Genomic DNA, 24,648 nt, shown 5'->3' with positions numbered 1-24,648 from the left:
TTTGCTTATAAACACTAATAGCTTACCTGTGATGAAGTCCTCTGAGTTTACAGCTTTCAGTCAGCATCATTGTCACCTGTACCTCTGAGGCTTGATCTAATAAAAGAAGTAAAAATAAAGGAAGCACAGATATAACTTTAGGAACAAAACAACATACTGGTATTTGGCCCAGATTTACAAGTCAGTTGAGGTCATTTGAGCACAAACAGAACTTGTTTGCCTACTTTTGTAAAATGGAATTAAAAAAAAACCCAAACGAGCAAGCCAAGTTCTAGGGCATATTTCTGCTTAAACAAATGGGGTAGAGCCGAAAAAGGAAATCAAACACTCCAGGTGCTGACAGATTGTATTTTTGCCACTTCCTGACAGCTTCTGGGCAGGCATGAACTGCCATCTCTAGGCAGCATGGTCACATCCTGCACACGGGGCTGGTGCTGCTGGAAGAAGGGGAGCATGCCACACGTTTCCCTAAGCCACAGATGTACTCAGAAGACACCGCTTCACTGTGCCGCTGAATTACCAGCATAGGCTTCTGTAGTTTACTGCCACATCGATGCAGACCATTTATTTCTAGATTTACTTATTTACTTGCTCTCTACTTGAAGCACCTGACTCTTGGTAACCTTGGACGTGTTTGCTGTTCTCTTCCCCACCTTTCAAAAAACATAAAAACCACTTCTGCCAAGTAGAATTCAAGCATGTTGTAACCTCAGTAGCCCTCAGCAATCAGAACATCTACTGGACAGAAGCAGAAGTATTGCCTATAGCCCCTTCCCCACAAATATTTTTGTGGTTTGTTTTGGTTGTCTTTTTCTCCCCTCAGGGAATCTTAATGGGATGTAAATCAGAGCTCTGGCAATCCTACCCTCCTCATACCTAGATGCATTTTCTGTCCTTCCTTCATGCTAGAACTAGCATCAGTGTGCCTTGGCAGCAAGCTAGCACAGGAGAGAGCCTATCTAGGGCCAATCAGTTTTCCTTGCTGCATTAGGATGAATTTACATATTACAGATGAGTCAAACCAACATTTTGTTGACCTGGGAGGAAGAAGAAGAGAGAACTCATCTGCTCTTTTCCCTTCCTCATAGTCCTACCCTCCTACCAGCACCAGCCCTGACACCCCTTCCTAATTGCACTTTAACCCTGCAAAAAAAAGATGACTTTTGGCCGAGTTGAGTGGTGAATGCGGTCAGTGCAGATGAGCCCAAAGCGCAAAGCCCAGAGGGAAAGCACGGCCTCCCCCTCATGGCAACAGCAAGCTAAATGGATAGGCTGCAACCACAACTGGCACACAAATTAGCATTTAGCTTTCCAGATCTGCTGGAAATGAAGACAGCTCCAGACACAACACAGCTTCTGCCTAAGAAGGGTTCATCTGAAATCGTGCAACTCAAAAACCTGCAAGCTACAAAATATCAGCTGGATTGAGAAAGTTCCCCTAAGTCAGGGAAAGGAATGGTATCCCAAGGCAAACTACTTCAAAGGCTGCTTTGCCATCTTGGCTCAGGAGAGATTAAAAAGGAGGCATGCCTCCCCAAAAGCATACAGGCACTAAGGAAGAAGATGATGAGGTTATAAATGCAGATACAAGTTCCAGGCCAGAGGCACTGACCCCTGAAAGTGCTTGGAAAGCCCTAAAGAGTATCACTGCCTGGACCCTGTACAGGCTGGAAGCACTGAGATCACCAAAAGCAAAACCACAGCACGCTGGAGAAGTCCAGACACAAAGGTGCCATTAGATCAGTAACAATTACAGATGTGGTGTATTATAGGACACATCAAAATAGTGCATTTCTTTGTATTTTGATAACAAGTTACATATGGGGGGGACAGTATGAACAGGTTCTTGCAGTGCTGGAGACATTTAAGTAATGGTCATTGAAGCCTCTACTTTGCACTCCAACACACAGAGGCATGAGAAAGGTCAGGTCCTACCTACTGTGCAGCAACAGCACTCAACTGTTTTCTGTGATGAATTTGACATGTAGGAGAGAGACTTTAAAAGGCTTGTAAACAAACAAGAAACCCCAAGATACTATATTAAGTTACAGAGGCATGAGATTTAGGTTAGATATAAGGAAGAAGTTCTTCCCTGTGAGGGTGGTGAGGTGCTGACACAGAGTGCCCAGAGAAGCTGTGGCTGCCCCATCCCTGGCAGTGTTCAAGGCCAGGGTGGATGGAGCTTGGAGCAACTTAGTCTAGTGGAAGGTGTCCCTGCCTGAGGCAGGGAGTTGGAAATGGATGAGCTTTAAGGTCCCTTCCAACCCAAACCATTCTGTGACTCTATGAATGGCTGAATCATCCAACTATGATACAGAGCAAAAAGCATTAACAAATAGAGGTGTAACAGCATATTATAAGAAGTTTGAGGAACTGCCAGAAGGCTACTAGTACACAGCTTCAGGTTGAAGTGTGTTAATTACTGGAACTCAAAGGCCACAAATCTCTTCAACCCAGCATATGACGAAGGGAGGAAAGAGATTACTGGGTGTGAGTTTAAGCCAATTAACTTGCTTATACACTTTTTGACTCTGTGCTTGCTTAACTGGTTTGCTTTTAATTATAAGAGCCACCATGCAATAACTCAAAGCTCTAAATTGGAGATTATTTAAGACTGGCTTTAAAATCTACAGAACAAGTTCATCTGGTTCATCTCTTCACGCTAACACTAAGAGACAACACTCACTGATGCCTTTCCCTTTCCACGACACAGGGTGTTTTTCAGCAGGACGCTGTTACATTTCATTTTCTTTCAGCTTGGACAGACTAAGCTGTAGTTGTTGAGCACCCAAAGGACAACTGACTCCCATTCAAGTATATACGGAAATCTAAATCTTATCTACTGAAACAGTCTCAGCATCCGTATTGTGCTCTCTTATCAATATTATTTCCTTGTTTTCTGTATAGAAAAACCTTACAGAACACCAACAAATTCGACAGAACAAACAATAGCAGTACAAGTTTAGTACTCCTCCAGCTTAGACCAGTGCCAATTTAGAACAACCACACAATTTGATTATTGTGGTTTTGTACTAGATACAATTCAAAACAGGCTATAAATCACTACTCTGAGTGATTCTAGTCAAAAGGGGGTAAAATCCCACCCAAATAATGCTACTGCAATAGTCTCCATTGCAATTAAACTTTTTAAGGCCATTTTCTTCAGTTACACAATAAAAACATGTAGACTCTGTCACATTTAATACATTTTAAGCACTTTGAGCATCCAACAGATGGGTCTTCATATATTAGGAAGAAGGTGATTTCAGTAATGACACATTTTGTTGTAGAAGACCTTGTGAATCTGACCATCTTGCACTGAAAACCCTTAAAAGCGATCCAGAAAATCCAAAGCACTTCCGGCTTTTCATACAGGAAACAGGCAGTCCCAGAGCAAAGCCAGGCACAATTCTGGCTTGTTTTATGAGGCAGTTTTACAAGGACACACTAAAGTGAATCCTAGAGATTTAATTTTCCTGCCTGAGCCAAAGTGCAATCCTGTACCAAAAATGCGTATCAAATCTCCGAGCATTACATGTAAGCACACACACGTGGACATTTTATTCACAAGAGTTGTTTGTGTAGCCACACAAACCAAAACCTGGGGACTGATCCTATCAAACACAAGATTGCCCACAGGCTTTTGTAGCTCCTTTTTTCTATACCCATGAAGTCATTTGATAAGAACACAGTCACACACACAGCTAAAGAGGAGGGGAAAAGTCTCCCACAGGGCCAGAAACCTCTTAAATTAGAGTAGCAACTTAAAACCATGACTGAGGAGGCCACAGCCTCCCATATATTAAATCTGTGCCTCAGGAAACAGCCCTGAGTTTAAGTCAAATGCTCCAGGGTAAGACAACAAGGGCTTGTTACACAGCTTCTTCAAAGCCTTAAAAAAAAGCTAAACTTCCCTCTGAGATATAAACACTTTTTGTGATTAAGAATATGTCACTGCTCAACAATTCATGCAATTGAAGCCTGCCGATCGTAAGGCATAGCCAGGTCAGTGCTTCTTAGCCCTGAAAGACCATCACCTATTTTACTTTCACAAGGATATCACATACGAATACCTGAGCAACTCAATAGCAGACACTTCAGGTCACAAGAGAAGGATTTAATACCCTGTACGAATCCTAGATGTTCAATTCGGACCAAAAAGGTCCAACTTTCAGAAGGTGCCTAAAAACAAGACTATCTGATATAGATGTAAATGCATTCTGGAACTAGGAAAATGCTTTAAAGCACTTGATTTTATCCTTCCTGTGCCAAGAGCCTGGCTGAGAAAGTGCACCCAAAGGCACAGAGCAAGATAAAGCATTTCAAGACGCTTTAATATGGCTGCAAGTTTATCTCATGATATTCTGCTATACGTATAGAGCCAGGCACAACAGGGCTCTTGGCACTACTCTAAGAGGCTAATCTCTCCACACAATTCTGGCAAGTGTTCTACGTGCTGAGGCCCTTCCTGGTTCATGGGGAGAAAGAGCACCCAGTCGATTTTTACCAAATTCTCAAAGCCCATCTGCAAAACTGCATTTTAAAATCTTTGCTCATCATCAGTCAGTCACATGAATCATTGTAACACCCATGTGGAAAAAAATCTGAAATTTTGCAATGACACTGACACTACAGCAATTTGCTTGCTCCAAGACTGGGCACTCATACAACTGCAGAGCATCAAGCTCTGCGTTCACTAGATGGTAGTGTATCAGAAAAGAGTCACTCCACACCTCAAATTACCTACCAGAGATGAAAAGCAGCAATTACCTGGCTATGGAGTGGGTTACCTGATGAACTGGATGGCTTTCAAGAATAACATTTTATGTCAGACCTCCTAGAATCTCAAAATAGCAAAGCACAGCATTGCAGCTTAAAGACTTTAGACCACAGCACGGTCATTGAAATCTCTTTCTTCAGGGAGAAGACAAAGCAGAATCTTAAAAGCAATATAACCAAGGGTTATGTGGGCAGTAACACAGAGCAATTTCTTTCAGCACTCCCATCAGAAGCAGCTCTGCAAACACTATAGCCAGGAAGCCCAAGACTTCTGATAAGCACATTTGCTGACCACAATATTTAAAAAGATGTTTTACCTGACACTCCTCTCACCTTTGGACCATTCGTAAAGTCTTGTTTGTGTGCAAGCTTCCTTCTGTCTCATATTGAAAGCTAATATTCCTCAACATCAGAACACTTATACAACCTGTGTTCTATACAGCCACCTGTTTTCACAAAGCTTCTATTACCCTTATTATCTTTCAGACTTGTGGGCTTTTCCAAATATACAGTGACAAAGTCCACAAGCTCAGGTCATCGAAGAGTGAAAAGCATGTAGGCAGGCACAATGGTCACAGACTGTCCACAAGAGTTGAGAACGTAGCACTGGAACTGCCCTAAATGTTCAGCTTCAGTTAAGAAAGGTTCCTAGTATCAACACATCCTTTTTAATTACTGCTCCTTCTGCATAGCAATTAATTATGTAAAATTTCTCTCTCCCAAGGCAGAATTCAATCCCAGTTCAAAGGGAACGCATGCCTGAATCCTGCTTTAATCCTCTGACATAAGTCTGGCTTCTGGACAAAATTCAACACTCAGACTATCCTGAGTTTGCTTCTGTTGTACCTGACATTTTTAATGCTGCTAGCAGTCGCTTTCAGAACATTCCTTCAACAGAAAGATGAACTGCTTAAGGAATGCAAGTAGTCATGATCCAATCTGCTTTTTCATACGTAGAAAAAAAAAGCGAACACAAATATTTATGCTTTAAAACTTCAAGAGGCCCTAACAGTCAGACAGTGACAAGTTACCATGGGAGCCAGTAGTACATCTGATGGCTTTCTGCCTGCCATGGAAGTGAAAGAAAAACACCTTGCTGCTATTTGGCAGCTCTAGCGCATATCCAAGTCCAGATGGTTACAGAGGCATTCATGTAACAGCTATAGTCTCACACATCAACGTCCATCTGCTCTACAAGACAGCCATGCATTCTACAGAACCCAAATCTCTTGTATGTAAAGACATACAGACACAAAGGACAACATAAGGAGGTTACATCATGGGACACGATGCCTCCTCTTGTTCAAATTTCAATAGAGCAAGATTTCTCCTATCTTGGTATCAAGGGTATTTGTCTTGAAATGTTTGTTTCCACACCACAACCATACAAGCTTACTTTCCAAAGCAATGCAGTTCACAGTTTTCCAAGCCTAATTTTAATAAGTTCTGGAAGTGATTCACCATGACACTGCTAAAACAGGGAATGCTGTTCTGGTTTTCCTACATTACAAATACACACACCATTTTAAACCACAGAGAAGTGAAGAGAGAAGAATGATTTACTATTCCCCTTCATAACAATAATACCAGAGCCCAAGCAGCTGCAGAAAATAGCAACAAGTAAAAGGCTCTTTGCTCAGTAATCCATTTAACTTCAAATGAAGCTGAAAGTGTAAGCCAATGTTAAGTGAAACTGGGGAATAGAGACATAACTGATTTAATGTTTCAAAGTCTATCAAATGCTAAAGGGCAGCAGATTAACACTGAAATACAAGTAGTGATTTTAACTGAATGTATATTAAAGTGTACTAGAGATTATGATATCCCCCCCCCCCCCCCCCAGAAGCATATGGAATAGCAAATCTTTAAGTTAAGAAGTACAGTACTTTGGACACCAACCTCAGAGCTGCCACTCAATATTTTTTTGGTGTATTTTATACTATTTTAGGTCTCTGGATTTTTTTTGTAGTGAATTGGGATTACATGACAAATACAGTGCATTTTTAAGATTATATTCAGGAATTTGCTACTTTTCCCTAATTCTTTAAATTCAAGTATCTTCCTTTACAAAGAGTCTTCAGAATTTAGTACAGACTAGAAGCAACTCTTTTCTTGATTTTAGTTTGTTTTGGTCATAAACTTTCTTCTACAGGAACAGGATCCCATACTCTTGATTCTGGGAGGTTAAACACTTTTAACAATTAACTTAAATACTGTATATTTAAGGCAAGAACTTAACATATTTTCACAAGGCAGTGATTTTAAGAACGTACCACCCAGAACAGAAAATGCAACACAATTCAGGAATAGTACCTTGGGTACAACTGTGTATGCCTGAGGTTGTGGTATACTATTGATTATGTCTATTACGAGCAAGAAACCCTTCAGCTTAGTTAACACAAAGCTTATTATACTAACTCACGCCACTTACGTATTGCTTTCCCCTTGCTTTGCATAGACAAAGTTCTCAGGATCTCTGTCCCTACACCTCCTAACTGTACTGGAAAAGTCATAAAGGGTCACCAACTTGCCTTCAGCTAAGTTGTAAGCAGGCCAAAATGGACATCACTGAGCAGTAACAGATTTGCACACTATGGACAGTTAAGTTCTGCTTGTTCTAACATACAACATTTAACATCTAACAGGTTTCCTCACATTTACAATTCAACAACCAACTTGCACTGCAAAGCGCAGGTTTTATGTCATAATAGAAAACTCTTGTGTACTACAAATACTCCAAAGGCAGCTGCAGTCCTTAGCCATTCAGATGAATTCATGGGTAAGGTCCTTCCCCAAAGCTTCCATTACAGCATCATGATCCATATTGACTCTATGGGTGCACTTTGAGTATCTCCTCTGAACTAGATTAACAATAGAAGCTCTTTAAAAGTATGATGTTGGAGGTAGCCAAGAATGCTGAGAGTCCTTCAGTGAGCTATGACGGCATGAACAAACCTTTGTTAAGGTGGTAAAACAATGAAGTCTTAAAGAGTTAGGCACACTCATACTATGACTTTGTTTCCAGGGCTTTTCATGGGTAGTTTGTTTTCAAACACTCTTTTCTTGTATATAAGAAAAGCTTTAAGTGGCTAGAAAATGAAATGGAAGCAGTTGGGTTATCTGGAAGAGCACAAGCAGTTGTTTTTAACAAAAGTGTACCTTGGCTAGAATGTATTAAATGAGTCAGGGTTCTGCACCACTCAAACTCACTTTGTATGTTCCTGGAATAATACAATTCCATTTGTTCTACAAAGAATTTTCTCATTCACAGGAAAAAAGCCATTTAACAATGTGTTCTTTAAATCAATGGTGAAAACTGTGTGTTTTCTTCCTCTTCTGACATAAGATGAACTATAAGATTCACAAGAAAGTCTGTTTCATGCCATATAAAGGCAGGAGAGATCTGTTAACCACTGGCAAGAGGTGCAATGCCAGCTTTTGAGAAACACGCCAACTAAGACATTTCCAAAAATTAAGAGTAATTGGAAACCTCCTATTAGAAAGTCAAGCATTACAACTTTATAAAACAATTCTACTGTAGAGCAAGAAACACAACGAAGAGAGCAAACACCAGCAAAGTCTTTCATCTTTCTAACAAAGAACTTATTCAGGTTGTGTTGATACACAAATTCCAATACCCAAATATAGTACAGGTTAACAGATTCTTTTTCTTACTGGTTTCTTTCGTTTGAGCTCTCCTCTTTGGCACAGAACGCTGCACATAATGGAAGACTCAGGCATCCAGACACACTCTAAAGTATTAGATGATACAGCATTAAAAAAAAAAAAACATTCTAAATTAATGTATTTCATGAACATGCAGGTAGAAGCCTTGTCACTACACAGGGCATGTTACAACTCTTCTCTGGAGCGCACTACAGTTAGGTGAAAGAAAAACTCTAAGGGATCTGGAGTGAACTGGCACTCAGAGATGAATTCTGCCTTCATACTGTATTTTTACAATAAAAGATGTGACAGATTTCAAAAGAAGTTGTCTCACTCTCTAAGTGGCCTCTTTGACTTTAAGTTTCTCAGGACAAAGGCAGGCAGATCCAGGCTTTCTCAGTTTTTATGTATTACTGATTCCTTTCAGAGCAGATCATTTCGAAAGGGAGAATACGAACTAAGTTCAGAAAAATCAAGGCTACTTGATTTCAGTTTGCACTCTTCTGGTTTACAGTAATGCTCAACACCTTACCATGGTGCTAGAAAACATAAAGGAAGGAAAGTGGGAAAGGCTGCTGCAGCTACTGCCGTAACTAGTCAACTGTCCTTGTTTTTTGATCCTCTTGGGGAAAAGGAGATAGGAAAGAAGCGAACTGAGCAGGACCCCTCTTAGAGTGGGAAATACAGATCTAACTATTGTCTGATGAGTATGTCAGCCACAACATTCTTTCCTGGGATATAAAATCAGAAAACTGACAGTGCATTCTTCTTTGTCCACAATATTGGAAATAACCCATCTTGAAAGATTAGGGATCCTGTAACACACTAACAAAGGAGGAGGAACAGAAAAAGAAGTTCATTATGACAGGAACCTGCTGCTCTATCTATGGCATAACCTTTCTTCACAGGTTTTCCTGTGAGCATTATTCAGAAACCATTACTTGAACGGCACAATATCCGTCTTTGACACCTCTCCTAGTACATCAGAAGTCTTCTCCTAAAAGCCAACATACATGGGCTGCCCATAGCACAAGGACGCCTTCCAGTCCCATCTACACTAATTGTTGAGCTTCCTTGGGCATGACCAGTGGTTAAAGTGGACTTACTCCATCACCTTTACCACTCTACACAATTTGCTGGGATCAATATAGCTTCAAATGGTAACATCTAACACAAAGCCACTTGTACGCCAGTACACTGGAGTTATTCTGCAGGGGTGAAGGTGTCACTTATATCCAGTGACACAGTAGACAACTGCACCAACAAAGGTCATGTCTAGACAAAGTTCCAAGGTTGAGGGAGATGATTCTCCACCTCTACTCTGCCTTTGTGGGACCTCACCTGGAGTTTTGCATTGAGCTCTGGGGCCCCCAGCATAAGTAAAACACTGAGCTGTTGGAGCACATCCAGAAGAGGGCCACGAAAATGATCCAAGGGCTGGAACTCCTCTGGCATAGAGAAAGGCTGACAGAGTTAAGGCTGTTCAGCACCTGCTGAAAAAATTTCAGTTCACATCTTCCAGAAGATCCAACCCCTTCCCCATTAATTTGGGTTATCTGGGGTAGCATTGGACTTAATCGACAGCGCACCACTTGGTAAAACAAGACAGTTCTGGAGCACTTAGCTACACAAAGCCTTTTTATCTTCTTTCTTTTCCATGACCCTCAGGCTCCTTTCTTGCCTTCAGCAACAGAGATACTTAAGTCAGTTTAATAGTTCTCATACCCATCTTCTCACTTTTGTGGTCCTGCCCTACTCCTGTGTTTGTGCCAAAACAGCAGTGTGTGTGTGGTCACAGAACAAATGAGACCAAGGAAAAAGTCTGGTTAAGAGAGCATTTTTCCCTTTTTTTTTCCCCACAAGCAGATCAGATTCCCAAGTTATTACATGACCCAGCTGCACACACAACTATCACAGCCAGGGTATGAAGACAAAGCTGCTTAATATTAGCATCGCAAATGAACTGCTGTAAGGAGAAGTAGGGATGTTTATAGTTATTTTCCTAGCAACATTGTGCTGCCCAAAACAGTATTGTTTCAGAGACTAGTATCAGTAAAATCTACTATAAACTTTGTCCATATAGATCCTTTTTAGAACTGACAAATTCCCTACAGACAACAATTACGTGAATACCATTACTCCCTAAAGACCATGCTCCAGTTCACCGCAGCCAGAAAATCTTTCACTGCAAAAGGAAGGGCTATTGAAATCAGGACGTGCACTGTGTCAAAGATACAAGTCACTGTAAGGGAGAAATACGGCGTTAAGAGTGGATTGGAAGTCCCATTTTGGTAAAGTAATAAGTAGCGATGGGAGGCAGCTATATTAATATACTCTCATAGATCTTGTCTTGTTATTTAATCCAATGCTACAAAAAGTAATCACACTTGAGTGGTGCTGTACAGATGTTAAATTGCCCTAGCTCACAACAGGTCAGGGGCTCACAAGAGCTGTAGCATTTGTTGACTCTGAATAAGGAGAGAGAACCACCAAATAACACAGTGAAGGGGATCACAGCTTCAGGTGACCCTGGTGAATAATGCCCCACATCAGACCGCCTCATCAAACAGAGAAGCATCATGCTCAGTCTAAGACTTAGGGGCTAATGCTTTTGGAAACTGTATCACAGAAAAATAATAGTCAGAAATGTTTAGCAGGGAGGGCAATAGAAGAGGGCAGAATTCAGGAAAAGTTCCCAAAACACTGAAAAGATCCATACTTTTTTATTTCCTTAAATAAGGGACACTCCTTTGCTAATTGCTGGAAGTCACTACAGGAAAATACTTGCCTTTATATAAGAGGACTATTACTTTTGTTAAAGCTATGAGAACTTCAGTAGACACAGTTCTAACTACCAACAACATGCTAAATGGCATCTTACCAACATCTTCCAAAGGGGCAGCATATCTTCTCTTCAGAAATCCTCTCTGGACTTTAAAGGGAGGAAAAGTGCTACAGAATGAAAGTATACCACCTTAGAGGCACTCCTGAAGAAATAATGGAAGCACCTTGCGACTACAAGAGTAACTGACACTCTGAATATAGGAATGCCCATGAGGACATGCAAGAGACAAGAACAGAAAATGTGACATTGGCAAATCCTCACTATCCAGCCTTCCATGAATCACATTAGGAGAAATACAAACAGTTGCTTCAGAGGACAGACCAAGTTCTGCTGTCTGACTCAATGCTGAGACAGATTTACTCACAGGTTACCCTCCTGCTGCCCATAAAGCAATACTTCCCTGTTGGTACCCACCCCACCTTACAGTTCAGCCATACCAGACCGATTTGGAGGTAAGGATTTGCTAGGCAGGAAAGGAAGCTAATATCACATTGCTTGTGTTCATAGAATCACAGAAAGGTTTGGGTTGGAAGGGGTCTTAAAGCTCCTCAAGGACAGGGACACCTTCCGCTAGACCAGGTTGCTCCAAGCCCTGTCCAATCTGGCCTTGAACACTGCCAGGGATGGGGCAGCCACAGCTTCTCCGGGCACCCTGTGCCAGGGCCTCACCACCCTCACAGGGAAGAACTTCTTCCTAGTATCTAATCTAACTCTATCCTCTGTCAGTTTAAAGCTGTTCCCCCTTGTCCTGTCACTGCAACAGCATCCATCACAAAAACTGCCACTTCATATTGTTTCAAGAACTAAGAACCTCTTTTTTAGTAGGTTGACTTCAAGAAACTCCTCCCCTTAAAGTGAACACAAATATTTTTCTCAGTGGCTCTCCACATAAGCTTTCTTTTATTATTATTACAAGCATCTGATTATGTGAGAAACACACCAACTATAGAAGGTTGCTTCTTTTAAACAATGTATTTTTCTTAAAAATAGCAGAGAATAAATGGGTAGAAGAAAGATTCAACACCAACAAAATTCAGCAGCTTCACCAATTCCCACCTCCCTCTTCAAAAAAAAAAAAAAAAAAAAAGAAAAGAAAAAAAAAAAGAAAATAAAGAAAAAGTGAAAGTCTTATAGAAGCCTGATTGCTTGTTTGTTTTGGGGGTTGTTTGGGGGTTTGGAGGTTGTTTTAAAGAGTTAAAGAACTTGTCAAATGAAAACCAAAAGGTAGTAATAGACCCAACTGAAATGACAAAAGTAACTGGTGAAGCAACTACTGTATGAGGAATTCAGCAAAACTGTTTTGAAGTACTAGAGAACTCTTACAATGTGTGTGAAGGAAAGGATGTACGTAGACCCCATGTAATATATATGTAGGCTATTTGTAATACAGTTTTCACCTATACTTACCATGCTGTTTAAGTCTGTCCATCATGACTTAAGTCACTCCAACAACATATTTCTTGAACCAGGATGGTATATTTTTATAAATTACGTTCTAAATAATAATTTTTATGGTTCAGTAGCAAAATTTAAGGATAGCAGAAACTATGCCCTATCTTCTGTACAACCACATATGTTCATAAAAGGTTTTAAAAATGCACTGCAGGTGCTTTTTTCAGCAAGGAAAAAGATTGCAGATGGAAAGAACAGTGACATGCTAGAGGAAAAGAAAAACCACACATTCTTCTTCCATATAAGATTTCTATTCTCTCTGGCTGAAGGCAGCACCCAAATTGCTTTTGCTTTTTAAGCAGTAGTAATTTGCATATTTTGGGGAGGAGAGGGTTGGTTTTAAAGACAGATTTGATGCACTCAGCACGCACCACAATCCACAGAACTGGACACAAAAACACTCCTCAATGTGAACATACCTTTAACAGTTTTGACAAAAACTTGTTTCTCTTTACTGGGGTCTTTTTCCTCTATTAGAATCCCATGAAAAATGCGCCCAAATGTGCCTGTGAATAGAACATACAGTAAGTATGATGTGGTTAAAATACACTGATAACATTAGCAGAATTTCAGATTAAGAAAACTCTATCTTAAAACACATCAGCCACAGCAAAAACTTAGGAACAGTTGCAGTTGAAGCCTAAGTCCCAAGTGTCCTATTAAGTCAGCAATATATAACCCAAACACTTCTCCAGCAAGAGGTGGATTCAGAACTATATGCAGCAACTGCTGAAAGTTTAAGGTTACTAAAACTTAGAGGGACAACTGTGAAAGTGGACCAATAACAGTAGCAGGATTGAGTTAAATTAAGTATCAATACCAATGATGGGGTTATTTTTGGTAGTTCAGTCTTTGACAACTGCGCTAAACACCAGCTCCAACCTTTTGTCATCCAGCCAGTCTGGAATTCTCCAGCACTTCTCAAAAACAGGAATTTTGGTTTGTTTTTTGTTTTTGTTTTCTTTAAATCCTCACAGGGCAATACTGGTTTCACCCAACCTGTACCCATGGAACAGTTTGAAACAAACAGTATCACATTATTTAAATGTTTCACCTCAGCTGGAAGGTGTTGGGTTCGTTTGGGTTCTTTTTTCAGTCTCTCCAACATTTTTGCATTCACAAAATTTTAATGATGCAGGAAGAGGAGCTACATTAAACAGCTGGGAAAAGAACAACTACAGCATGGTAACACACAGAATTGAGTTTTTACACAACTCAGGTTGGCAATACTTTTCTGTCACTCTATCACCATGGCACCATGTGTGCATCATCTTCATGCAGTCTAACCATAAATATACAAGACAAATTATTGAACAGTAAACTAAAACCTTCCTATCTCAGCTCTTGAAGAAAAGAAATCAAGAAAGTGCCTTAAGTATGCATTTCCAGATATAAGTCAAAGGGAAGACAGCATCTTGTACTGAAATGTGCTCTGATATAAAGGTATCTATTTATAAATACTGAAAATAAAGAGAATGAGGAAGCATGTAAGAGCAGGTATGACTAGAAAGTAATTTTCATTCAATGTAATATCTAAACACAGTAAGACTGTAACACCGTGTGCCTGTATGGTCACAGTTCAGCATTTTGTTGTTTTGGTTGTTTGCCTTTTTTAAGCAAACAAACAGTAACCTGAAAGACTGGTATCCTAGCAGGAATCAGATGTCACTGGTGTGCTGTAACATTTAGAGACAGCACTGTGAACATGCTACTTCTGCCTTGCTCTCCCCCAGGCTTTTCCCAGGTTACGCTGTTTGTATTCCAGACTGGACATCAAAGCCATTTCTCTTCTTCACCAGAAAACAGTAAAAGGTCCATGTACTGTGAATATTAGAAGCTTTTGTTGTTTTTTCTTAAGACACCTACATTTTTGTCTTGCATCTAGTACAATATTAGCTTGAAGCACATTCAGAATCAAGTGCTGTGCAAGCCCAGCAATACAAAAGGCCCGTACAGACCCATCTTCCTTTGCACACTCTCAAGACCTGGTGCTTTACACCACAGCAGAACCGTAATATTCTAAACTATCAGCATGTTAAGGCAGGTTATATTACAGAAGCTACTTTGATGTTTATATTGAATCTCTGACCAAGATCTGCAAAATATGTTTAAAGTTCCACTGGCAGCACTGAGGAATTCTCAAAAATTTTATGCAGACATTTCTATTATTCACTTCTTAGCCTCTGAAGCTGTTTTGTTCTTAGATGACAGAGACTCAATTCTGTTACAGTCCTGAACTAAAACTGGTAACTGTTCATTACGACCTCTTTTAGTTCTGTAACTTTTGATGGGTTTGATAGGCTAAAACAAGAGCTGGAAGCCAAGAAACAAGATCCCAGTGTTAACTGGGTCCATATCGCATTCAACAGCCATTTAAGCCACATCTGGTGGACTAGAGCAGCTTTATCACTTGGTGCTGAACATCTGAAGCATAGCTGCAGCACTGAGTCACTTCTGGTCATAAGATGACTTTTGAACATTACAGCTACAAGCAGCAGACAGTACAAAGGAAAACAAAGCACATCCTGCATGCAAAGTAAGCTTTTTGCAGAACCACCACTGGAGTGGAGTGCAAAGCTGCCTCCATAGAGATTTAGAGGCATACATTAAACAGGGAGCATAGCATCCTCCCATTGTTTTCCAGGCAGCAATGCAACACATTTAGCAGTTCTGCCTCCAAAGGATGAGTGTCTCAGATCTCCAGCTTCAGAAGTCTGATTTCTCATGAGGCTCAGGGAACACAAACTTAAAGGTTCAGCAGTAAAGATTAATGACAATTATTTAAATATTTAAGCCTATTTCCCAAATTCAGTATCAACAAGAACCGATTAATGTTGTGCATGACCACTTCCGAAGTAAACTAAATCAGGTAATCTCTGTATTTTTCATATCAGAGCTGTAAATGTTGCATCTGATCAGATTTCCAGTTGGAAGCTATCAAATTGACAGTGAGATTTGTCAACTGAGCTTTTTGTGGGCTTCAGGGGTTTTTTTTGGTTTCTGTTTTTTGTTGTTGGAAACTCTTTCCTGCAGTAACTTACAAAAGTGAGTTACTTTGCCACTGACAACTGATTTCCTCATTCCTTAACCATCTAACCCTTTCCTTTAAATAAAAGACCAGATTATTATGACAGACAAGCTGAATGATTTACTGAGCATGATTCGTCGCTTCCCATTCTAATGAATTCTGGAAACTGCCTTCCCCACCCAACCCCCCAAATGCAGAGACAGCTCTTCCTGCAAAGACATCATTCATCTCCTTCACCACAGTTATAAAGATCAGCAATGTCATCCATGATTAATTTCTGAAAAATCTAGCTATTAAAGAATATACAGACATATATATACACACACACAAAGATAAAGTGTTGTAGCCTACAAGTGTCCTATTAATACCTTCTTGAAGCACATCTTTTAGAGTGATCCTCTCCCTGGAGATGGCTATGTCCTTCACTTTAGCTTTCGCTTCCATTAGAGTGACACTTTTAAGATCATTCTTCTCTATCCGTAATGTAGGATAACCTGAGGAGCCAGCAGAGCCAAACAAACCAATATAAATACCCTTATAATACAAACACAAGCACATTGCTTCACCTCAGCACCACCTACAGGTAAAAAGACATGGAAGCAGCATGTACTTAAAAACATTATATGTTAATCTTTAAAAGAATAGTAAGGTTTAATAGTATTAAAAAAAACAAAAAACAAAAAACAAAACCAAGCCATGTGAATGTAATCATCTGCAGGGAAAAAGATACCACCCAGGAATTTTATGTACAGTCATGCAATCTACTTATTATTAACAGCAAGTAAACTCCTTATATACTGAAGCCAATTAACATGACACTGTTTCCTTGTCAGGGAAGCGCAAAGACCACAGTCAAGAGACTCTGAGAAGACTTGGAGTGAGGAAGATGCCTTTCACCAGCAGGATATAAAGAGAACTATCAGTGCCCTCTTCTGGCACTTCTAGGCATCTAGATACAATAATACAGAGAGAAAGGCCTGCATATTTCTGTACACATTAATGAATTATTATAGAAATCTTGAAAATTACTTTACTTGTTACTGAAAAAAAGTTAATACAACTGTGGAAGAATTGTTCTTCCTGTTGATGTCATGTATACAGTCTTGGTTTGTTCAATTCAACCTGGGCTTGTTCAGCATGGAGAAGGCCCTGGGGGGATCTTAGAGCAGCCTCCAGTGCCTAAAAGGGCTACAAGAAATCTGGAGAGGAAATTTTTATAAGAGCAGGTAGTAACTGGACAAAGAGGAATGGCTTTAAACTGAAAGAGGTGAGATTTACATTAGATATTAGGAAGAAGTTCCTCCCTGTGAGGGTGGTGAGGCACTGGCACAGGGTGCCCAGAGAAGCTGTGGCTGCCCCATCCCTGGCAGTGCTCAAAGCCAGGCTGGATGGGGCTTGGAGCAATGTGGTCTCGTGGAAGTTGTCTAGTGGAAGGGTTGGAACTGGATGAGCTTTAAGGCCCCTTCCAACCCAAATCAGTCTGTGATTCTATCAATTTTTTTTCTTCTTATACTTGTTCTTACCGTTTCATATGCTACCAAGGGTGCCCCAAAACAAGTAAGACACATTCTGGAACAACAAGGACTAAACACAGCAAACTAGTGCCATTTAGGCACAGTGGCTACCATGCTCGTCAAGGTGAAGAGGGTTGCATCATCAGTATGGTCTTGATCTTCTCACCTTTTGCCAGAGGGTCAGTTGAAGTTTCCAGGGATCATATTCACTTAGGCTATACCCTCTGAACACCAATCTTAGTTCTCTTACAGCTAGGCTACAAGCCAGTTCAGAGACCCAAGTCAACCAAAAACCGATCACTCTACAGAAGAAGTCAAGTTTTGGCTGGCTCAGCTTCCCACACTCTCTTGCAACCTAGCAGCGTAAGTGCCAGCACAAGGGAAAGGCCCACGGTCAGTCCGATGAGACTGAACTGCCAAGGAACAGCACACCAAATGTGGCCCTACACCATCCAGCTTCCCTACAGTCTGACCAGTCCCTTCCTTGGAGTGATGTGACGTGGAACATCCCTCCAGTAGAGAAGACAGAAAACAACTGCAAGAGTAAACACCCCACAGATAAGAAATACCTTCAGTAACTGCAGAATTAACACAGAAAACAGCTAGTATCAGTCACCTGATCAGTCTATCAAGGACCATACAAACCACTGCCAACTTTCCTTTTAATTCACTGCTCTTTTTCATGTTTTCAAGCAAAGCTGTAAACTAAAAGAGATCATGAATATATCACCTTTGTAAAGCTTTCTTTCCATGCATTTCCACTGCAGGTTGCAGAAACAAGATGAGAACAACATAGCCATCAGTAATACATGCTGATGAAACCAGCTGCTTTGGTCTCCATGCATGAACTCCTCCTAGAGCTAGGTGGATACTTCTACTTTCTGTTCTCTCTTCCAGCTCTATACCATCCTTTGCTAGGGCTGCGTAAGGCAGCTTCCTTCCAGTATTAAGAAAACAGAAACTTCACAGATACTGGTGAAGCCTTTCTGGCTGACTGATCTACGTGCAGGGAGAATACCCTGTTGGACAAAACATGGGATCATGCTCATGTGATGACTCCTGGGCCCCACTACTTAAGGAGGCCTCAATGACTATGGCATGGCTGGGCAAAACCACACACCACGTGAACTTGAGAGGCAAACTGACAGAGTCAGAAGATTCTCTTCTACTTGATACTAAATCAGTGTGACCCCTACCACCAAATATTCCAGCTGTGCACAAAAGGGTCTGCTGCAAGAGTCTGTAATTAGATTAACACTTACTGGTTACTGGCGTTGCATTGTTTGGCGTGTCAGCTCGCAAGTACTGTGTTGTCTGTGTGGAAGGCTGGGATAAACCTTGCGAGCTACTGCTGTCGCTAATGCTGTTTTAAAACAAAAATGGACATGAACATGACTGCTTGTCACTGGAATAAATAAAAAATTAACTTACCAAAGTTAAATCCAGAAGATTTTCTGGGCTCGATTTTTAAAGAATGGCATTTTTAAAGTCTCTCACGTACTAAAATGCATTTCGGGAAACTTAAAAGTCTAAACACTTCTGTCCTTTGAGTGTGAACAATTTCCTATTGTTTTGCAGAATTTGCTGGTTTCCAGTACTTTTCCCCCACTTTTGGAAAATCAAGCTGACAAAATATTTACTGCAAGAGCTTCCCATCATCCCAGAAACAACAACAATACTACATTCCAAAGACTTCTATGCATTAATTTCATTGTACAGACACCTCACTGAGAATCAATGAATACGCTTGTTTGGAAGGAGTAGCTTGAGCAAAAAACAAGAAGCATCCATAACACCCAGCAAACCTTAACCAGCTTTTGCAGCCAGAATGATCTCCTCTTGCTCGCTTTGGGCATGTTAGTTGCCCTTTAGTTCCTGTCCTGGAGCAAAGATAAAAATGTATTCCCTACAGTTCACTGCTGTAAACAGTTTTTGCCTTATACAGAAAGCTGTTTTCTGTCTTACCCTCCCAGACCAAAATCCTAAAGAAAGAGCTGTTGTAGCTGTAACGGCCTAAGAACAGGCGAACAAGTCCTGGCAGGCAAAGGCAGTACCTGTTACTAGCTCAGATGGGAGGGCTGGAATAAACTTTTTTGATGTCTCTCCCAAACACAAACATCCCCCCTTTTTTTGGAAACTTAAAAGCTTCTCCACTTCTGCTGACTGTACCAGAAGAACAAAGAGACTGGTTTGGGGAAAAACCCTCTGCCTTACCAAATAATCAAGATTCCATTTGCTTCTTGGGCTGCTACTGAGCACTGACCAAGCAGTGCTAGCCATCCTCATCGGATTTTTAGACATGCTTAGTGATGCCTTAAAGGACCACTGTTAACTTTGAAGCAAGACTTCCTCTAAAAAAACCCAAGAAAGCCAGTCAACTCTTCCCCATTATACCATAATCACAGATGCACCTGCTGAATTTTTTCTTTAGAACTAATTCTCAATACAAACATCAGGCTTCTTGATGAATAGCTGGCCTCAAGCTCTCTCTGGAAACCCTTTTTAAAGTCATTCGCACACTCACTGCCTTCCAGGTGTAGGGTTCCAGCACAGTTTTCAGCACAAGGTTAAAAGCCACTGTTAGTGGTTGCCACTTCAACTTCCTTTAAAATTTCTGAATGAATATGTGCTGGCAACTTATTACTGCTTATTTTAACTGTTCGCACTGCTGCGACTACAAGATGTCTCAATATGATCCACTCTCAGCGAGTTGTCCAGAAAGACGTGCCCTGGCATGGTCACTGCACTAAACGCTGATGCGGAACTTGCATTTATGGCTGGAAACTCATTTTGTAACTTGATCATCCAAGAGCCCTATAGATTTCTTTGGTTGGCTTCCTGCTGCAGGCAACCCTGAAAAAGGAATTACTCTTTTTATGCCTGTTGCAGGTTTGAAAAACTACCTTTTTGCTTGGCTTCAATCTTGTTTTCAGGTTTCACTTGCTCATTTTCATACCCTTTCTCAGTTTTCTCAATTGCACACTACATCAGCTTTTTGAAGGATGCCTTCTTGCTTTTAATAACCTCCATTATCCTGCTGTTAAGCTATGCCAACTTTCTCTGGCACTTTGTCAAGTGCCTGTGATAGGTATGCAAGCATTTATTCTGAACTTTCAATACAAGGTTCTTACATAGTCCATGTGCAGCCCGTAAACTCAGTGGCCTGGCTTTAGTTTCTGTTTAACAACCTTCCTCATTTTTCGTTAGCTCTGGTTTTCAAAATTAAGAGGACCAGGAGTGGGGTTTTCAGCCTCTCTTGCTCCTGGGAGGTCATTAACCCTCATGATGGTATCATCTTTGAGTCAGAACCCCTTCACAGCAATGTTCTGAGCTTGCATTTCAAAACCAAATCAAAAGTTGTTTCTTCTATCACGAGTTCCTTGACTAGATACTACAACAAGCAGTCACTGATGATATGGAATGCTAGTACATAACACTGAGGCTAAGCTATAACACTGAACCAGCTTCTCAACCAAGCACTGAACCATTCCCTCAGTTTCTTTCCCAGTTCCTGTGAGTGCTGTCTGCTCTGAAAAACAAAACTCCAGATCCTGATTTTCAGGCACATTTTGCTTGTGCTGCACCTCTGCTACGACACTAGTTGACCACAGCTCTTACCCAGAAGCCCATCCAAGGTTTTGTCAAGTCAAGAAATTTTGGGCTCAAAAAACACCAAGTCATCACATTGCTCTCCGAAGAACTAAATCCCACTATCTGCACAAACCTCACAGAAATTATCAGAAAGCCATATACTGATTTAGAGCAAATTCTCTAATACCTGCAACCCACAGAGCATTAACAATAGATGAATTTTTAGCTTGTATCTCCACAGAAATCAAGTACAATGGAGTTGATAAGAGGACATTTAATCACACTACTAGGCTGAGACAAGTCTCTCAAAACCTCATAAATGACACTATTCACATCCTACAAACATAATACTTCCCCTTTCTGAATTAAAGCAAGCTGCACATCCTTGCCCTCGGATTCGTGTTACAAGTCCTCTTCAGATGCATGTGCCAATTTGGCTTTTTTGGGAGAATGCCACATTTTCAGCTTTATAACCAACCAATTGTAATCCCCACACTTTACCCCAAGTCCAAACTGAATACTAGTAAATTGATCAGAATAGAGAAAACTGAAATTCAATCTCCTGTAAAAGTCAGTAAAAATCAACTATCTTCAGTGTGCTCAGTTATCTGTCAAATTTTCCTTCAATCCTGACAGTCACTGCAGATCTGCTTCTATCCAAACTTCCCCTATGTGTCAGCCACACAACTATTCCAACAAAAACCCAGCAGCCACAAACCTCCCACCCCATAAACAGCAAAGAACCCACAACTGCTGCCGTTCTGCTGTATGGCACTTACCACAGCTCTACACAGGTAGTAACTGCTACAGCTTGACATCAAGAGCAGAAACTGCAAGCTGCTACAGAGTGCTCATTTTGAGACCAGAACTCCCACAGATCTGAGTAAATGTGCCCCACGAAAGTACCTGAGAAGTTTGAATACATACCTGTCATCCAACTCTATCCTTTTCATGCTGTGAAGATGCAAGACAGCCAATATTATTGCCACCAGGAATATAACAGCACAGCACACACCTACACTGATATAAAATACACGGGTAGAAGTGGTGGGAGCTGCGTTTACAGGATCAACTGGAAGAGAAAGGTGAAAGTTACTGAACCTTTCTCAAAAACAAACAAACAAAAAAAACACCATAAAAACCATTTTGTTAGTTCCAGCAGGCTGACACTTCAGGAGGGCAGTGTTGCTGTCCCCAGACTCACCCCCAGTGCCCTACCACCCACACCCATTAGGAGCTAGTCTGCAGAGGCAGACCATGATATCCCTCCAAAAGAGCGGGCACCACAGTTCTTGCTGCAGCAAAGCAGGGCAGGGCACAGCAAGGCACTCAATACCTGTATTTATTTTTTGGGTCAAAAGGAGGGTTCCTACTAAAGCATAAAAGCTACCCAAGAACGTCCTAAAATAGCCTTGTTGGCCCTGCTGGTTCTATCTCACACAATCCCTTGACCTTCCTCCATGGCTCCCATGCTGCAAACACAGTAGGAACACAGACAAACCAAGTTTGCAGCTCAGATGAGCCCCAACAGAGCACGTGGCATGCATATGCTAATTAAGGCTGGAAGAGCAGGAGTCAACTGCACACCAAGACACACACCAATACAGTAAATAAAATCAGATTAATACCTAGGTACACCAAAATAAGTTGTGCACTCAGAAGTACTCACAGATAGCCTTGCTGCTGTTTTTATCAGATGTTGGAGATTTTACTTCTGGTTCAAGCTCTAAACAGATGAGAGAAAACCATTAAGTTTGGTATACATTTATTATTGCAGCTCTTCACAGGATGTCAACTGCCTCATTTATGGAAAAACAAACCTGCTTTTCCAAACAGGTGAGCTGACTTCAGGACTACAGTTATCTCCTGATTTCCCTTTAAAAAACCTAACCACTGTACAATAAAAATCACACTCAAGACGCATGGGTCAGGTATTTCACCACTGATACACATGTCCATTGAGGCCATGCTTGAACCCACTGAATCTACCTACCTCAAAAAACCTTCCAGCTTGTCCACCAAAGTCCAAAGCAGCAAACAGTAGAAAGAGGAGGTGCAGAGTATGTGAGTGTATGCTAAGACACTAAACAACAAAGACCTCAGAGAATCAGTTACTACTGGATAGAAAACAATATCTGAAATGTTCAATCAATACTACCCTGACCTTTTTGGAAGAAATTCTGGCTCAAGTCTAATGCTACTCATCCTAGGAAGAAGTAAGAGAAGCAGCCATGGGCACTGTGCCTTCTCAGCTGATGCTACAGTCACAAGTATTTTAAAACTGAAGAATGAAAAAGGTTATGCCTATTTTAATACTCATAAATATGGAACAAAAGTCACCAGGATGATCACTGTCATTGACGTTCTTATGAACCCACAGAAACATAATCTTTGCAAGAATTCTCTGCATAATTTAGGAAGTGGCTCTATCTCACACACCCAGGTAACTGTGAAGTACCCATGGAAACCTCCTCTGCACATTCAGCAGCTCAACAAGCTATGAATGCATAAACAGTGCTGACTTCCCGCACCTAGAATCTTTGAAAAAGTACCTAGGTAAAAAAAAAGTTGCAAATTATCAGCCAGACCTCCATTTTCCTAGAGATACTCTTCAAATTAAGAATGATCTTCCTATAGTGTCAGTACAGCATGAGTGTCACACTATTATGTGCTAAAAAGCCATGCTAGCCCTTTCATCCACACCTTCCAGAAGTTCATCCTTAGATATTCATACTGAACAGAAGTGACAAACACACCTCTGAAAAGCCAACTACAGTCCTCAAAGGCTTCAAGTAAACTGAACAGAGCCACAGTGAGCACATAAATAGAGAAGTGGTCATCCTGCAAAGTTGCCTGAGAACAGGCCACCACAGCCATTTTTAACGAGAGGGCAGTTCTTGGGTCTTTACAAGATAATTTCCTTCTGATGCCTATGAAGCTACTTCTAGGAAGTAGCAACAGGAGACAGAAACAATCCAAGAACAAATTGTGCTTGCAGATTCCCAAGTCAAAACCCAAAAGATTCAATCTGGGATTTCTGAACTCTGCATTATCTAACAATATAATTTTGTACTCCAAGTCTTAAAGACTAACACCTGCTTACAGTCACTAAACAGCCAATTCTGAGTTTATCACAATTTATAGATTAGGTAGATTTTGATGGTAATTCTTAGAACAATCTGAATATTCAGAGTGCTGCAGTTTTGAAGAATTTGTTTCTTCCTTCCAAGCACAACAGAAAAAAATGCTTTTTGCTATATATGTAAACAGGTCTGCCAACACAGCAGAACACTGGGGGAATTTTTTCCTCCATCAGCTTCTCCTTTTACCAAAAGTCTCCATTCATCCCTGAAAAGCAAAATTTTTCCTGGTTTCTTCCTATCCCCTTCAACATTCATTTTCAGGAACTGTCACTTGAGTCCTGGTTCATACACCTTCCCACTCCTTTTTCCTATCATACTTTAAACACTAAAAGCTTTTTAGTATTTGAAACTTGATGCCTTACTTTTGTAGCACATTTTCCTTCGCTTGAAATTTAATACTGTGATGTTTTTTGATGAATTTATTGTCAAGTTGAGCTGCATTAGTATTGTCACCTCAGAGTCAAGTCTGCCAGTGCAGGAGAGTTCAACACGAAACACTGCAAACAGACAACAAATCTGCATTACAATTCAGTTTGAGCACTTTTCAGACAGCCTGGTGAAAGAGCGTTTAAATTATAAGGGTCTTTTGAAATTATGTTTATAGTATACATTTTTAAAGAACTTGCTACT

The 24,648-nt window shown here is 40.7% G+C and overlaps 1 protein-coding gene across 1 annotated transcript in view; it reads right to left on the bottom strand.

Moving 5' to 3' along the window:
* The window catches only part of RYK (receptor like tyrosine kinase), a gene marked incomplete at its 3' end in the record, with an annotated part of 49,496 nt that overhangs the window by 8,039 nt on the left and 16,809 nt on the right, over nucleotides 1–24,648 (bottom strand). The window contains exons 4-10 of the mRNA XM_080623614.1: nucleotides 24,381–24,515; nucleotides 22,545–22,601; nucleotides 21,803–21,947; nucleotides 18,547–18,647; nucleotides 16,139–16,264; nucleotides 13,162–13,248; nucleotides 27–96 (exon numbers count right to left, since the gene is read on the bottom strand). Of these exons, the coding sequence (XP_080479740.1) occupies nucleotides 27–96; nucleotides 13,162–13,248; nucleotides 16,139–16,264; nucleotides 18,547–18,647; nucleotides 21,803–21,947; nucleotides 22,545–22,601; nucleotides 24,381–24,515 (721 nt within the window). The remainder of the gene's footprint in view (nucleotides 1–26; nucleotides 97–13,161; nucleotides 13,249–16,138; nucleotides 16,265–18,546; nucleotides 18,648–21,802; nucleotides 21,948–22,544; nucleotides 22,602–24,380; nucleotides 24,516–24,648) is intronic.

The sequence above is a fragment of the Psittacula echo genome, assembly GCF_963264785.1.
Source record: "Psittacula echo genome assembly, chromosome: 7".
NCBI lineage: Eukaryota > Metazoa > Chordata > Aves > Psittaciformes > Psittacidae > Psittacula > Psittacula echo.
The sequence above is the reverse complement of the archived record's forward strand: the minus strand, read 5'-3'. Positions and strand labels throughout refer to the sequence as shown.